This window comes from Urocitellus parryii, chromosome 4 (assembly GCF_045843805.1).
Source record: "Urocitellus parryii isolate mUroPar1 chromosome 4, mUroPar1.hap1, whole genome shotgun sequence".
Lineage (NCBI taxonomy): Eukaryota > Metazoa > Chordata > Mammalia > Rodentia > Sciuridae > Urocitellus > Urocitellus parryii.
Genome location: NC_135534.1, coordinates 107,700,271 through 107,717,225, shown reverse-complemented (window position 1 = coordinate 107,717,225; position 16,955 = coordinate 107,700,271). Strand labels below are relative to the sequence as shown.

Sequence of the window (16,955 nt, the reverse complement as noted above, 5' to 3'; positions counted from 1 at the left end):
CAGGAGCTGTAGCTAATTCTGTGTGTTTGCTGGTATTAACCAATAAATCATTCACACGTCCCAAGCGCACCCTGACAGGAGCGAGAGACAACATGGATATGTGCGGAGTTTTAAGGGATAAATCATTCAGGATTACCTTTTGCTAGGGAAAACCCACAAACGGTCACCTAGGGACTGAATTAGGATCATCATCATTCCTGGTAGGAGCTACTGATTCGGATCAGCAGCCTCAGACACACATGCACCAAAAAAAAAAAAAAAAGAGCCAGTGCTAATTTTGGCTTGAGTGTTCTTACCATGTCATTAAATGTCACGTCACATGAAACAGTCCCTCCAGCACCCCCACTCCTTGTGAACTTACATGTGGGCAGTGAGCATGCATGTGCACACGGGTACACACACACACACACACACACGCGCGCGCGGATCAGAGTGACTTTCTCAGCCTGGAAACTGGACCCTGGAGTCTCAGCACAGCCAGATCTCCAAGTGCAGTCAAATCCCCAAACTTGAGAGGCAGGAAGCATGTCCCAGAAAGTTCCCCCTTTCCCTCCAAACTCTCCTTGACTCTTAAAGAATTCCTTAAAATTCCTCCCTCAAATTCTGCAGGAAGAAATTCTTGACTCCAGTTCTGATTATTGAGCTCTGATGTGGGCCAGGCAACCGGATCTTTAAGGAGCTCTCATTCTAGAAGGGGAGGTAGATATTCAAATGACATCCCTTAAGAGGATGTGCCACGCAGAGGGAGGAGTGTACAAAAAACTAGAGAAGGAGAGGCGGAAGTCAGACAGGGGGAGAAAGATTCCATGGAACAGGCAACGTCTGAGCAGAACTGTGAGGGTGTGCGGGCCTCTCCAGATGAGACAGGAATGCAGGGAAGGCATTCCAGTCTGAGGGAACAGCATGTGCATGCAAAGGAAGGGAGAGGCAAGATACAGTGAGGAAATGGAGGGCAATCCCTCACCACTAGACCCCAAGGAGCGTGGAGAGGAAGCAAGTAAGGAGGGCTAGTTCTGAATACCAAGGGGGGGGGCGGCAGGGGGCAAAGTAAGCCAATTACAGGACAATTCTGATTTTAGTTGGGGAAATACACAAGCAAGTGAGGATGGAGCCATTGAGAAGGCCAGGCATTTTCGATAAGGGATAAGGGACAGTCAACTTGTATTAGTTTGGTTTTTCGGTTTTTGTTTGTTTGTTTTATAACCAGGGATTGAACCCAGGGGTGCTTAACCACTGAGCCACATCCCCAGTCCTTTTTTTATTTTTTATTTTGAGACAGGGTCTTGTTAAATTGCGTAGGGCTTTGCTAAGTTGCTAGGGCTGGCCTTTGAACTTGCAATCCTCCTGCCTCAGCCTCCCGAGCCACTGGGATGATAGGTATGTGCCACTGTGCCCAGCCTGCAATGGCTTTTTATTGTCTGTCTCACATTCCCCACCAAAATGGAAGTTCAATATAGACAGCGGGTTTTGTGTTTCATTCATTGCTGTACTCTGAGTACTGGGAATAGTACCAAGCAAATCATAGTGCCCAACAAATATTCACAGGATGAATGAAACTATTCAGCCACCCATCTCCTGCCAGATGAAATAAAAACTGAGGGCCTGACGTTCAAGTTCCTCAGCACTATGGACTCAACCCACATTTCTGGCTGGTGCTCCTGCCTTTCCCTACTGAAGCCCATTTTGGGGGGAAAGCTGGTATTTTTCTACATTTCCTAAACACCTAACAATGCTCTCCCTCATTCACTTTCCCCTTCCGAAGTGCTCCCTTTCAGTCTCCATCTGTAATTAAAGGTTCCTTCTCAGGCATTGCTGCAGGTCAGCCCTCTCCCCCACACTCCACAATTCTAGGTTGCACCTCTTTCCTAGCTTCAATGCTATTCCATTCACAGTAGGTCAATAATTCCAGCTAAGCATTCCCTGGACCCCAGAGTTTGTGAAGTCACCATGGGGTCCCTGAGCTCTCTTTATTATCTTAAAAAGCCTAAAAGAAACAAACCCGTTGCAGACCTTGCACATTTAAGAGGGATGAGACAAGAGGAGCAGGCTTTCCCATACATCGTCCCTGCTTTGAGCTGCATTATCAGTGTGACTACACTGGTTATCTCCTGCTGATAAGATGCTGTGCCAAGCAGGGGAAATACACTTTTGATTAGTTAATAGGGGGAAGGGAGGGGGAACAGAGTAATTATTGCTTAATACATGCAGCTGGTTTAATTGAAAAATCTTTTAAAACATGAGGTCTTCTGGGGGGGAAGACAAATAATACCTTCGCCGTGTATGCACTTGACTTATCCCATCTGCTAAATTACAACCTCTGAGGATGGAGACGGAGTCTTACCTATCTTTGGTCTCCATGACTGAGCACAGTGCCTGGTACATGGCAGGAGACTAGAGTCAGGGGTTGGACTTGGTAATTACTGAATAGAACTGAATCAAATAGAAAAGCAGATGGTCCCTTGCCCGATAGGTTAATTAAGAACCCTCTTTTTACCGTCTGGAAATGAAAAAAAAAAAGAGGCCTTATAAACCCACAGACGTTCAGGTGTCCATTTGGGGGATGCAGTATGGGAAGGCCTCATTTTGTATACTCTAGGTGCCAAGCAAGGTGGGCTTCTGGGAAAAAGCAGCAGCCACCCCAGTGGACTGGATCCAGCTTCCCCCAGGGTGTCCTCTCCACGTGGCCCTGCATAGCTGCCCCAGCCTTCAGGGTGCCCCTGAAAGAGGCACCCACAAACTGTGGAGTCTCTCCACCCTATACCTCTTCCCCAGCTGCTTGGGAACTCATCAAATATCATTTCCACATGAAACAGCAACTTGAGTGTAATTACACCGTCATAAATTGGCCTCGGTGCTGTGATTAGCGCTCCCATCTTCTGTTCCCTGGGAAGCCTGGGAGCTCTCTGCACTGGCTCAGGAGAGGTACCCCGGGGAGCTGCAGCTGGGTGGCTCGGGAGATCCCGCTTACCAGGATGGTGGTGACAACCAGGGTGGTGTTGAAGAGACTGTCCGAGCTGTTGGAGGCGTAGAGGCGGCTGTCCATGCTGAGGCCCTCCGCCACGTGCCACTGGCCAATCTGAGGAGACCAATGAGAGAGAACTGGGAAGACATGGAGGAAGGAGAGGCCTGGCAGGCTGGGGCCCCAGGCTTGGAGGAGCCAAGGGGACAGTCCCAGGTGTCTTCTTGGGCTGTGTATAAGCCATGGGGGGGGGTGGTGTGTGGAGCATGGTGCAGGGGGCTGGATCAGGACAGGGTAGAGGGAAGGGGACACTGACAGGCTAAGCCAAGAAAGGACTGTGAAGGCTTGGGAGAGCCTGAGAGGGTAAAGGGAAAAACCAATTAGGAATGAAACACAGTTCAGGAAATTCTGTGTCCAGAAGGGAATGGCAAAATATTTTCAGGCAAGAATAACCACAGGTACTCTTGTGCTTTGGCCTGAATTCAATAATTGTGTTTATCAAAATAAGAATTACAATGGCATACTGGAGGAAACAGGCAGATACAAGGCCTTTAATAAATGTGTGCTGAATGGTTAAATATATAGATGAGTAAATAAACTGGAAGAGGCCAGACCCTGTTTGATCTATTTGTTCACTGTCAAAATTTAGACACCTATGTTCTCCAGAGCCTCGGCATCTACAAATGGGCACGGTAACATTTCTCTACCTTCTTAAAGATCATTTATGTGCCATCTTGACATTGCATTGTTCTCACAGACCCAGAAGCACAGATCTCCCTGTGTAACCCCAGAAGAGTTTCTGAACCTCACTAACCTTGTTTCCTCATCTGTAAAATGGGAATGATAGAAACTTCTTTGGGTCGTTGTGAGAATGAATTTAATCTGGCATTTGAATGTACCATCTGAATCTGAAATATCCCCCCAAAAGCTCATGTGCTAAAGGTTTGGTCCCCAGTACAGCACTGTTCAGAGGCGGCACCCCGGTAGGTGATTGGATCATGAGGGCTCTGGCCTCATCAATGCATTAATTCCTGGTGTATTCATAACTTAATGGAATATTAGGAGATAGGTCCTAGTTGGAAGATGTGGGTCCTAGTTGGAAGGCATGTGTCCTTGAAGGGTACATCTGTCTCCCACCTCTTTCTCTCACTCTCTCTCCCTGCCCTTCCTGGTTACCATCAGGTACGAAGCTCTGCTCCGCCTTGAGCTCCCCACAGGCCCGGAAACAATGGAGCCCGGTGACCATGAACAGAAACCTCTGAAATCATGAGCCAAGATAAGGCTTTCCTTCTTTAAGTTGATTTTCCCAAGTATTTTGTCGAAGCAACAGAAACCTAGTAATTATTTTTCTTCTACTTCCCTATTGCTTTCTTCCTTGTATTAGCCTTAGTTTTATTTTATTGTGTTAAAAACAATTATCATGAGCTCTAACTTCTTAATAAATTTTTAGGTGCACAACATATTATTGTTGACTTTCCCATTGTCTTAAAGACCCCTAGGGGGAATAAAATCCATAATTTACTTAGTTCCCCATTTTAGAATGTTACCTAAGCCTAAACTCAATAGCACAGTGGATTGTTAGATTGTTTTTCTCAGTAGAACCCTTTCAATAATATATCTATGTAGACATTGTATAAATATATATGCTATGTGTAAATAATACAGAAGTCCATGATATGTCAAATGTATAAATAATATGTAAATATATAATATACAGAGATAAAATCCCAATATAGTTCTACAAGCTGGAGCCGCTGACAAATGTCTGCTGCTGAGACTGGAGGTGGGCAGCCAAGAGAGACAGCTGACAGCTGGCCACCAACCTATGGAGACACACACAGCCGCCTCCACCAGGCATCTCCGAGCACCAGCGGCAGTTTCCCTGGGAAACTCTCTTTGAGTTCCATGGGTGCCGGTGGCTCTATTCCCCAGAGCAGGGCTCTAGGGTCTCTTCTGGAAGCGCCAACAACAATGGAGACTTGGCTCTGCCTTGGCCTTCACCCCAGACCCGTGGGGCAGGTGGACTCAGGGGCACACTGAGCAGAACCAGTTTCCTGACTTCACAGTGTGGAGGGCAGGATCCACTGGGGACTGTGGACCATCCACTGGGAGCCTTTCCAGTTCCAGGAAAGAAACTGAGGGTCTCCCAAGATGCCCTTTCAGGCGGCAAAGGGGAGATCACCAAAAATGCCCCTGGGACGGGACGCCACCCGGAAAAGGGGTGGGGGTAGTTTTTTCCACCTCTCTAAGGCAGGATGGTTCTCTATATGCTCATGTTTGGTTTTAGTTTGCAAGCAGTGTCTCATGCATATCCAGATAGCAAGCCCCGTTTTACAAATAAAGAGCCCCAAACTATCAGAAAATAGCCCCCAAAATCAGAAAATCCACCCAACTAGTGTGAGGTGACACAGCCAACTAGTGTGAGGTGACACAGCCAACTAGTGTGAGGTGACACTGCCCTGTGCTCTTCAAACCAGATGATTTTTCCAAAGAAGTCAGCACAGCCGTCTTGTCTGAGTTTTTCAGTGTTCTGCACGTTTTCAGTTCCCTGTGGTCTCCCCCACAGTCTTTGTGGCTTAGGACAAAAGACTTTATTTATGCACAGACCCCAGCATCTTGCTCCAGGACTGGTTTTAGAAGCAGGGGAAAGTCCTCATCTCCTGTTGGCAGGTTGCTCTTGTTAGCCAGGCATGGGCAGAAGGCAGGCAAGCCCTCCTCTGGCCTCTGGAGCTCCTGTGGTCTCTCAAACAGACCAGACAGTCCATGCTATTGCCTGATCCTCTCCTTCCTCTTCCTCTCTACACAAGAAAGGTACAGGGAGGCTGAGGAATGCACTGGATTTCCAAATGAAGAGAAAAGGGTAACAGTTTGTAGACAACTGTTGTGTTAGAAAGTTCTATCGCCTCTTTGGATTCTCCTATTACCCTTTGGAATGCTTATGGTGTTTCCATGTTATTTATGAAGAAACTGAGACTCAGAGAGTTTAGTGGCTTGCCTAAGGTCACCCTCTGGGTAGGCAGGCATAGCATAGGCTTGAATTCTGATCTGATTCCTAAGAATGGGTTCTTCCCTGTTTCTGCTGTTGTCTCTTAGGGTGGGAACACTAATATGTCCTTCATTTGAGCAGACCCAGCTGACCAGGAGGTGGCTTTGAGGGGTGTCAACCATCCAATTCAAACTCCAGACACACAGCTTTCTTCTTGGTCTTGGCACTCCACAAAGCCAGGTAGAATTATTCTCCTCTCTGAGGCTCAGTTTCCCTGCCTTCAAAATGTATACAACCAGACCTTGATGGTGTGTTAAGCTTGGAAGGACTATATTTGGACAGAAGAAACAAAAAAGATTTGGGCTGGATGTTAGCATTTGGATGTGTGGGACAGGACCGAACTTTCTAGAGTCCCATTTGTCACCCTAAACCTACACTTCACACCAATTGAGGCAGAACTCAGCTCCCACCCCTACCTCTCTTCCCACCTCCACTGTTCCCAAGGGAGGCAATTCTAACTCAGCCCTGCGTTAGGGGCCCAGCCCCAGCCTCTGTGCTCTTACTCAGTGAGCTAGTTTCCTGTAAAAGCCAAGCATAGAGATGATTTATCCAGAGCCAAGTCCAACAGCCTGAGCAATGCACCCTCCCACCCCTCACCTCTGGGAACCTGGCAAAGAGACTAATTAGCCCCCAAGATCCAGTCAGGAAATGAATCTCCCACCCACTCTTCTATTAGCCCCTAAGAAATTAATAAACTCATCAGATCCAACAAAATGGTTTGGCAGCTATTACCCAGTGCAATCTAATTGCAAAAAGACAGTGGGAAGGAAGGGGAGAGGCAGAGCCAGGCGCCCTGGGATACAGGCTAATTGCCCCACCCACTGGGCACCTTCGATGCCACACACGTGCCAGGGGTGGGCAGGAGATACAGCTCTCACATCACAGACAATCTGTGCCTCTGTCTGCAGCCAAATCCCTTCGCTCCACCCCACTGACACCTGCCCCCAAACCCTCCTGTGGGAACAGCTGTTTTGTGAGCCTTGTCTCCATGCCCAAGTGTGGGCTTGAGTTCACTTCAGATGACATCTCTGCTGGGCCCTCTCTGTATTTTCTCTCTCCCACTCACTCTGCCTTTCCACCAGTTTAGAGGCCCTAGAAGTGATAGTGAGGGAGGAGAATATGCATTGCACAGGGCCACCACCAGCCTTAATGGCATCTTAATGCAGAGAGAGAGAGAGAGAAAAAAAAAAACAGCTCTCTAGGCTGAGGTGGCCCTGCCAGTGCCCAGCTGGGCATGTGGAGCTCAGGCTGCATTTCAGTCTTACCCACCCTTGAGCACTGTACAACTCACCACCCAGGTGAGGACCCAGAGTTGGAGGACCTGGGTCTAGCTTGGCTTCCCAGTTTATAAGCCACACGATCTCACCTGAGTTGCTGAATCCCTCTGAACTTTGTCCTCCCCCCTCTATATAGTGGGGATTAAAATAGTAATTACTGCCTTAAGAAGTTCTTAAGAAGATTAAAGGAGATAGCATATGTGCAAAGTACTAGGTCAGTACTCATAATCGTGCCACTGCCTGAGACAGAAGATGCAGTCTCTTCTGGGGACTCGGCTTATTAGATTAGGTCAGTGTCTCCAAGTTTGATGTCCAGACCAGCTGTATCAGCATTCAAGATGCAGATTCTTCAGCCCATCTCGAATGAACTAAATCAGACACTGCCTGGGGAGGGTCCAGCAATCTGTGTTGTAGCAAGGGTCCAGGTGGCTCGGATGCTAGCTGGATCAGAGCAGAGGACAAACTCAGAGAAGAAACAGGATGATGGGGAAAGACTAGACTGTAGAGATTAGTAATGACTTGAGTACCCACCCAGGGTGGGCTAGGGAATGCTTAAAAACTGACTCTCCTGAAAAAGAGGCCTTGGTTAAAGGCATTTACCAATTTCTATGGTGCAAACACTCCCCTGGTTGCTGACATGATGTTAGAGAACACAAAGCTGGGAAGATTTGTACAGTGGGCTCTTGCAGCTGGGGCAAGCTGGCTCCAGTGTATGCTGGGGCCCGAAATGCACAAAAAGCCTCTGGCCTGGGCATTAGAAGTTTATGGATACTAATCTCAGTGCTGCCCCACCTGGAAAGTCAAGTCCAGGTAAGTTAATATCTTACCCAAGTCACAGAGCTAGCAAGTAAAAAAAACATAGCACTCAAAAGAGGCCAAGGTGCTGCTTCACTGGAATCACATTATTTAAAACAAATGTGTAGCCCTTCTAACTATGATGCTAATACTATTAGGAGAAACATCTTATAATAGAAGTGCTTAGTCAAATATGAAAATTTAGGTAAATATAACGGGTAAGAGATGTGCTTGAACGTGCATAGAAAGCACCATTTGCCCAACATTACCAAGGGACACAGATCTATATAAATTAATAATAATCTTGCTCCTTTGAGCACTAAATTTTGGAGATCTTAATTACGTATTCAAAAGCATTCTTTTCAAAAATCCTTTCCAAAGGAATCCGTTCCTCTGTCCTCTTAAATAGAGTGGGCATCTTTACCTTAATATGCATTGTTATCATCGGGAAGCCAGTTATTACACTGTGCGGTGATATAGTATTGCTCCAGGGTGACAGTAATGTGCAGGGCACCTTGCCTACATTTCTGTGCCTTTATAAGTTAATCTGTCTGCTTTTCATAGTGTTGGTTTCTTTTCTCTCTCTCTCTCTCTCTCTCTCTCTCTCTCTCTCTCTCTCAGCTGTTGCTTCTTGCTTCTAGTAGGACAGCTATTTTTGATCCATTGTTCTTCCAAGAGCTATGTTTAAGTCCCATGGGTGGAGTAGCCAAGAGACCAAGCCTGAAAGAATCTGCTGGAAATGAAGGGAGACCCTCATTGCTATACAAAATTACATATAAGAGGTTGAGAGGGGAATGGGAAAATAAACAAGGAGAGAAATGAATTACAGTAGATGGGGTAGAGAGAGAAGATGGGAGGGGAGGGGAGGGGGGATAGTAGGGGATAGGAAAGGTAGCAGAATACAACAATTACTAATTGGGCATTATGTAAAATTGTGGATGTGTAACCGATGTGATTCTGCAATCTGCATTTGGGGTAAAATTGGGAGTTCATAACCCACTTCAATCTAATGTATGAAATATGATATGTCAAGAGCTTTGTAATGTTGTGAACAACCAATAAAAAAAAAAAAGAAAAAAAAAAAGAATCTGCCGGAAGGGAAGCTTGGATAGGGGGACAATAGGCCAGGGAGTGGGCTCCCTGACTTTGATAGGAGCTCTCCAGGTCTTTGAAAGGTGACATCTGTACAACTGAATGAGTGCCTGATACCTGGATTTAGTCTGCCCTCTGGTCACAGGAAAGTAAGAGCAAGCTGGTCTCCAGGGGAAGTACTTGAGGACCCCTGACCCTTGGTGTCCCCTGCTGCTTCCCTATGAGATGGCAGTGTGACATCTGGAGTCAGGAGACCTGCACTGATATCTGACAGTGGGATCACAGAGTTGGGTGGGTTAATTTCCCCCAGCCTCACCCTTCCCCAACCTCATCCAAGTTCCCCTCAACTTGCCTCAGGCTAGAATTGCTGTGTCCCCTCCATTGGGTTTCTCACATGGCAGCATCCAGCCAGCACTGCGACATCTCCCCTCCACCTCCATCACACCAGCCTCTTACAGGCTCTACAGGTCTTTTCCATTTAGGTTTAAGGGTAGAGACCCAAATCCTTACTGCAGCCTACAAGGCCTGCTCTCTGGCGGCTCTCCACCCTCACCTCACGTTGTTGGTTCCAGTCACACCTGCCTTCTTCTCATGTTCAAGGGCAGCAAGCTCCATCCTGCCAGGTGTGCATGCCACTCCCTGTCTGGGACTCTCCCGGCCACGACCCCCCGCCTCCAGCCCTCTTCCAGCTCATTTAAGGGATGGCACACCAGAGACTACAGGCCGAACCTGCCCCACTGCCTGTTGTGTTGGAACACAGCCACGCCCCCTCGTCTATGTCCCCTCTGGCTGTTTTCATCCACCACAGCGGAACTGCAACAGAGCTTGTGAGGCCAGTAAAGACCAAGTGCCTACTGCCTGGACTTTCATAGATAGTGTTTGCCCGCCCTGGTCTGGTTTTCTCTTGTTGCTCCTTCGGGCTTCAGCTCAAAGGTCACTTCCTCCAGGAAGCCTTTCCTTATCTCCCATAGTCAAGCTGCTTAGAACCCTATTCTTTTCCTTCAGACTACTTGTTAATGCGCTAGCACTTACTCTCTGTCTTTCTTGCTGTGTGATAAGCTTCAGGAAAGCACGCGTCCTGGCTGGTTCAGCCTGCCCTTTCATCCCCAGAGCCCGGCAGAGTGCCTCGCTTATTATTATAGATGTACAATAAAATCTAGTTGCACAGATACACCAGGAATTTGCAGATCTTGTTTAATCCTCAGCACATCCCTAAGAGAGAGATCTTTTCATACTGATTTTGCAGATTTAAAAAAATCTCCCTGTCCTAGTGAGGTTAGGAATTAATGTCACACGCTGCTCAACTCCAGTATGGGGATTCAAATCCATGCCTTCTTCTCTGTCCCCAGAGCATGTATGTGCTCCTTACCAGTGCGCTATTTTGTTACAGAGTCAAGACAATGACGGGAACAGGCTCAGTGCAGTGCCAGGCTTATTGGCAGAGCTGACCTCCTGTCACAATGAGCCCCCAGGCCCTCTCCTGCAGGCTGGTCCTGGAGATCCAGGGACTCACTTGATGGATGTCCCTGGGACTCTCAGGACCTGCCGCTGATGGGGAGCCCTAGGGAACCTGCTGGCTCATGGCCCTCTCCCTCCTGCCTCGAAACACTCAGGGTTGTCATTTTACCACTTTGTTCTCTTTCAAGTAGGTAAAAAGATTCATTTCTAAAGCTCTGAGGGATTTCCTCACATCCCCTCTGCATCCGTGGATGTGCATACAACGCCATAACATTTGATATTTTGTGTACATTTACACGATTGTTCTTTGCATTTAGTGCTGCCAGGACCCAGCCTCTTCTAGGGAGGCTGACATAACTCCAAGGCAGGCTAAGTCCTGCTCCAGAGTCAGATTCTGCAAATACTTACTGATCTTCTTTGCTTGCTAGGCGCTGGGCCCTGTGGTTTGCTTACATAAATTTTCCTGATTCTACATAACAACCCTGTTATTATTCCCACCTGAGAGATGCAGGTATAATATAGGTACTTCAGACCACAATTACAGCACTTAGTGAGGGGCTTTCAAACAAGTTTTGATGAATGAATGAATGAAACTGAGACTCAGAGATGTCAAGCAACTTGCTGAGGATCACACAGTTAATAGGGGTTTAAACTGGGATTTGAACTCAGATGCTACTTACTACTGTGCCATCAGTTTGAGTTGGGGCAAATGAAGAATATCTTGACCTTAAGACCTGCACCTTCCCATGCACATCCCTGATCATCATGAACTAACTTGTTTGTTGAAGGATGCAGTTCTGAATGGAGCCAGAGGAAAGGACCCACATGAATGATCCTGGCCAGGGTCCAGGGTAGTTGATTAGGAGCTTGGAACAAGGGGATACATAGGGCACCCCTTTTCTCCTATAGTATGTATAAGCTGTATGACCTTGGGTAAGTTACTTAACCCCTATCTGAAACCTTACATATCTAAAATGGGGATAAATGAAATTTATATATATTCTACAGTTTGGTCTGGAATATTCTCCCAAAGGCTCAGGTGTCAAGGACTTGTTCTTCAACTTGGCACAACTGGGAGGAGACACAAACTTTAAGAGGTAGGGCCTAGTGGGAGGCCTGAAGGTCATTGAGAACACGCCCTTGAAGAGGACAGAGGGACCCCCACCCCTCTTGACACTTCTTCTGCTTTCCAGCCCTGGCCATAATAAGGTCAATAGCTTTGCTCTACCACACATTCTTCTCCATGATGTGCCACCCAGCCCAAAGCAATAGGGCCAACCAACCATGGACTGGAACCCCAAAACTATGAGCCAAAATAAACCTTTTTTCTTTATAAGAAGATTATCTAGGGAGTTTGTTAAAGCCATGGAAAGCCAATTAATACAACACAGTAGAGTGTTGTTTATGAGCAACCAAGATAATATACACAACGGCTTCTAATGAGCCATAATAAGCCCAGGGAATGTAAGACAGCAGCACTTCTGGCATCTGGTGGGAATGCAAATGATCAGAATTCAGGACATCTGGGTTTGGGTTCTACCATGTCTGCCGTTTACCATGCTACTTATAAGATAAGGATAATCTCCTTTTCCTTCTCCCCTTATTTGGATTCTCTGAGGCAATCTCAGATGTGACAAAACTTTAAAGCCCTAGCCAAATGCAAGTTCTTTCTATCCCAGTTTCTTCTTCCCTAGGGCCAACTAGAGTTGGATGAACCATAACCAATGACTTGTATTTTGTTTTTGGTTTCAGTCTCAGGCTCAGGGTTCTAAGTTATAGTTCTCATTAGAAAGGATGCCAATGATAACATATTAGTCTTCTTGAGTGCACAGAAATGGTTTTGAAATCTGGGCAGAAAAGCGACGTCTAGGGGTGAAACAAGGTGGCCATAGATCCCAGGAGTGAATGGAGATTGAATTGGTGTTCCAGTCTCCACAGCAGTGGTCTGTACTGATTCAGGACCTGCTTAAAAAGTTGTATAATATCAGCCTCCATGGTGAACACCTGGCTTGAAGGAGCAAATGTTTACTGAGTTTAAATCTACCATCTCTAATTACAGGAGTTTAGTTCACGTGGGAGACTAGGGCATGAGCTAGCACCTGAGCACTGAAGGGTGCTCTGAGGAGCAAGGGGAGTTGCTAAAAGTGGAGTGAGAGGAGCCATCATCTATGTGCTTGAGTGCAGAATGCTGTGCAAATTCACCATCATAGGACAGCAATGGCAAATGCCAAAGGTAAGAGATCAAACGCAAGTCTGGGGACATCTGGGAAGATTCCATATCAAATAGATTCTACCCTGGCTTTATTAAGCATTTGACCTAATTGCTCTAAGGCACTGCTCTGTTAAACTGTGGGCTGCAACCCATTCATGGATTATGACATCAATTTAGTTGGTCAAGGATGCTAGGAGCCACTGCAAAAGTATTACATTCATATGGTAAATGGACTCCTGCTGTTCACCTAGGCCCATTTGGGAACTCAAGTTACTGGACTCCCGGAGAGTTCCCATTGGTTGGGGAAGGATGGTAGGAGGGTGTTCCGGGGGAAGTGGAGCCCCCGGCTCAGGTAGACACACACGTGTGTGGACCAGCTTGTTAGGGGACGCACACGGCCTCTCACAAAATAAAACTTTGTTTCAGTTTGACTGGCTTGTGTTTTTGTGCCCAGCCGGGTTGCAAGATTGCAAGCCGGCGTGCACTGACAGCCCAGCAGGGAGGCGCCCAGCAGGAAGGCAGCAGGCGGTGCTCGGCAAGAGCAGACGGCAGGAGCGGAGCTCGGCAGAGCCCACGGGCCCGGCCGAGCAGCCTGCAGCATTTTGGTGGCCCGTACGGGGAACGAACCCGCGACCTTGGCGTTATCAGCACCATTTTTTAAATTTTTTTTAACATTTAGTTTTTAGGTGTAGATGGACACAACACAATGCCTTGAAATCTGGGCAGAAAAGTGACGTCTAGGGGTGAAACACGGTGGCCATATTTTTATGTGGTGCTGAGGATGGAACCTGGGTTGTGCCAGTGCTAGTCGAGAGCTCTACTGCTGAGCCACAATCCCAGCCCAAGACCTGCATTTAAAAAATGAAATCTATATGGAGTACAGAGTCAAATACGTGTAGCAGAAGTAACTATTGTTTCATAAGTTTGGTTGAAGTTGCACAGAGGTGGGTATTTGTGCACCTCCTGAATGGCAAGTCATGCTCAGTGCGTGAAAGGCCTAGCAGAGGGATTTGCACAGGCCACCTGTTCACCCTGCACCACCAGCCCCTCCCACTGTACCTGAAACATAATTGATGCTCACTAAGTATATTTTCAGCATCAATGAACTCCTAGTCTTGGTCATCTGTTGTAACTACAGGAGAGCTGTAAGAAAATTATACAAGCTAATATTTTTGAATATTTACTGGAGGCCAAACACGGAACTAGATGCTTTATATCTGTTATTTCATTTAATCTTCCCACCCAACCCGCATTTCTAGGAAGGGATTGCCCTCATTCCCATCTTACTGATCAGAAAACTGAGACCCAGGGAGATTGAAACCTGGACAGATTTCCTATGCTACACTTCTCCCAAGATATGAATTTTCCTGGGCTGTGGATATATGGTTAATCATTTAGTAAACATTGGAATCATTCTTTGTCCATTGGTATCTGCCATAAGCATTTTCTGCCTTAGATTCCACATTCCTTTGAGTTTCCTTGCCTTTGATTTTGACTTTCATATTTAGAAGAGAATATAAATAAAGGGAAAGAGGGGGCCTCTGGAAAAGTGAAGCATCAGGAGCTTTGTCCTCCTGACGTGGCTTTGTGGTCAACTCCTATGCATGTGGGAGGCCCTTGTCTTGATTCCTCACATTCCCCTCCCCAGGGCTTCAGCCTGAATCTCAACTGCTTGCAAGGCCCCCCCTTGAATCAGTCAGGTCCCCACTGCAGGGACTCATGTTGTTCCCTGGGTCACTCGTTGGTAGCACTCATCCCACTCGCAGTCATACAACTATTTATGTAATTATTTCTCCCAGCCCATTCCCCCCACTAGATAATTCATCCCATGAGTGACAAGACTCCATCTTATCCTCCATCATACCCCCAATATCTAGCATGAAATCAGCACTTACTAAACATTTTGTGACTATATGAATAAATACCCTTTTATGTCCCCAGCTCTCAGGGCAGTGCCTGGCCCATAATGACACTCAATAAGCATCCATTGGATTGAATTATAAAATTCCCTTGGGCAAGTCGCTTCTTTTTAGTCTTTAGTTATTGTACCTGTAAGAGAAGGGTAGAGGCTAGCTTTCCTTCCAGCTCAAAGAGAAATTTCTGAAAGTGTTGAGTGATGTCATTTTCAAAGTGCTTTGGGGAAGAGCCTGGAAAAACAGGCCTAGAAGAGATGACACCAAGAGGCCACACTAGACACAAAGCTGAAGCAGGTGGTCATCTACATGAAGGACACAAGGAAGACCCTTCTCCAATCTGCCACAAACCAGCCCTCTCTGAGCCCCATGAAGTGAAGGCAGATAACAGAAGGCTGGAACAGATGTGTGGACCCAAGAAACAGAGCCAAGGACAAGAGCAAGAGGCTTCATAAAGAAAGATGTCTGCCCAACAGATGGAAGAACTTTCTAGAAATAAAAACTTTCCAAGATGGAATATGGTAGTGAGTCCCCTGACACCAAAGACATTTAATTACAGACTCTCCTTCAAGAAGATGCATTTGCAAGAAACCAAGGAGCTAATCAGAGAACTGGTCTAGAGGACCTTTGTTATTCTATTTGGCCCCAGATATGTAGGAGCTAGGTTTGACTTCTACATGAGGGGAACCAGGAAGAAGGCAGGGCACCAAGAGACAGATGAGGCACTTGAACACTGTTAAGAAAACAGGAGGCCCAGAGAATGGGAGCAGGGAATGCAGAGAGAGAGAAGGCCACACAGGAAAACTTTAGCCATTCCTAAGTTTGCTTCCACTTGTTTCCTCTCCTGGCTGAATCTCATTACACTTGGTTCTTGTTATTCATAGTAGTTCTGATCTATAAACCTGCTACCTACACTGAATTAGGGAACACTGAACCTCTGCTCCCAGGGGAAATGAAGTGCTAGGTTCCTATGAGCCTCATCACATTTTAATCAGCCGATATATAATATATATCATAGGTGGTATATTATATATAATTTCAATATATAGCCCTGTTGATTTATATGTGTTTCTGTTTCCAGATATATCTCACTTAATAATGCTGGTTCATTAACAATGAACAACAGCATAATAATTCACCCCCAAAGCTTACCGAACATGGATTTTTCTCTATAAGGCACATTCCAGTCTTTGTGTCTTCAGGAACACCAGACAGCACTGGAACACTGATTGGAAGTTAAACAGAAAACTTACTAGTAAGGGAAAATAGCACAAAAATACCAAAGCTATGGCACCGTGGAAAAGATACTTGTTTATAGTAAGAGAGCTGAAACAAGAAGGCAGGGCCTCTTCTTGATCAGTGTCAGCCAGAGACGTGTACATCAGGTGACTCAAATGTTTTGCCACTTTATGAATGTCAGCAGAAAAAAAAAAAAGCTATAAATACTGTTTGGGGGTTTACACAAAGATTCGATCAAGTAGTCAAATTTGCAAATATGGAACCCATAAATAATGAGAATCAGTTGTATTCATCTGCACTTGAGTGTCTGGCTTTTGCCAAGATGTGCTCAGACTGCCATCCTTAATTTCCAACCTCTGGGAAGTGATGCAGAATTTGGTCACCATTCTGACTGCCAAAGACAATAAGCCCACCCTGACTGTGCTCTAGTGACTGATAACTATTACTTAGGGCAGGAGTGGAGCTTGGGCCACTTCTGTTGGCTCTGACTACAAATGTCACCCTTCAATCATGCTCCTGTGGATTTAAGGTACTCCCCACCTAGTTCAGGATTTCAGAAGTTAAGCTCCCTGGAGAAGGCCTGGAAGGACGCTCAGATCTCTTTCTTTTGGGGACAGATGCACTAAGCAAGTTTAAAATTTTCTTTTGCCTATACCCCAACTCCCTCTTTTTCTGACTTCTTCTATCATCAAAACTCTCAGAGCCTTAAGTATTTTGGGGGGATGATCCAGTTGGCCTTCCTCATGTGGTGAGGGCATGGCAGAGTCTGCAAACAGGAAGACTCATCTGCCCTTCTCTCTCCCACCTCCCGGAAGACTGAAGATATTTCAAATGAGCTGCTGAGGAGAGAATTTGTCAGGGAACTTGGGCATGCTAGAGATTTTTCATCTTATAAGAAAATTACTGCCAAAGAACATGACTCAGTCAGGGCACGCCTGGCTTCATTTGTTCAGCTCACCAAGTG

At 46.4% G+C, this 16,955-nt stretch overlaps 1 protein-coding gene across 4 annotated transcripts in view; it reads right to left on the bottom strand.

Annotated features, from left to right (window-relative positions):
* The window catches only part of Grik4 (glutamate ionotropic receptor kainate type subunit 4), a 281,673-nt gene that overhangs the window by 66,403 nt on the left and 198,315 nt on the right, over positions 1-16,955 (bottom strand). For 3 of the 4 annotated variants that reach the window (XM_026403467.2, XM_077797752.1, XM_077797751.1), the window contains one exon: positions 2,969-3,076. The exons of the other annotated variant lie outside the window; for it this stretch is intronic. In XM_026403467.2, coding sequence (XP_026259252.2) covers positions 2,969-3,076 — 108 coding nt within the window. The remainder of the gene's footprint in view (positions 1-2,968; positions 3,077-16,955) is intronic. 4 annotated transcript variants of the gene reach the window in all.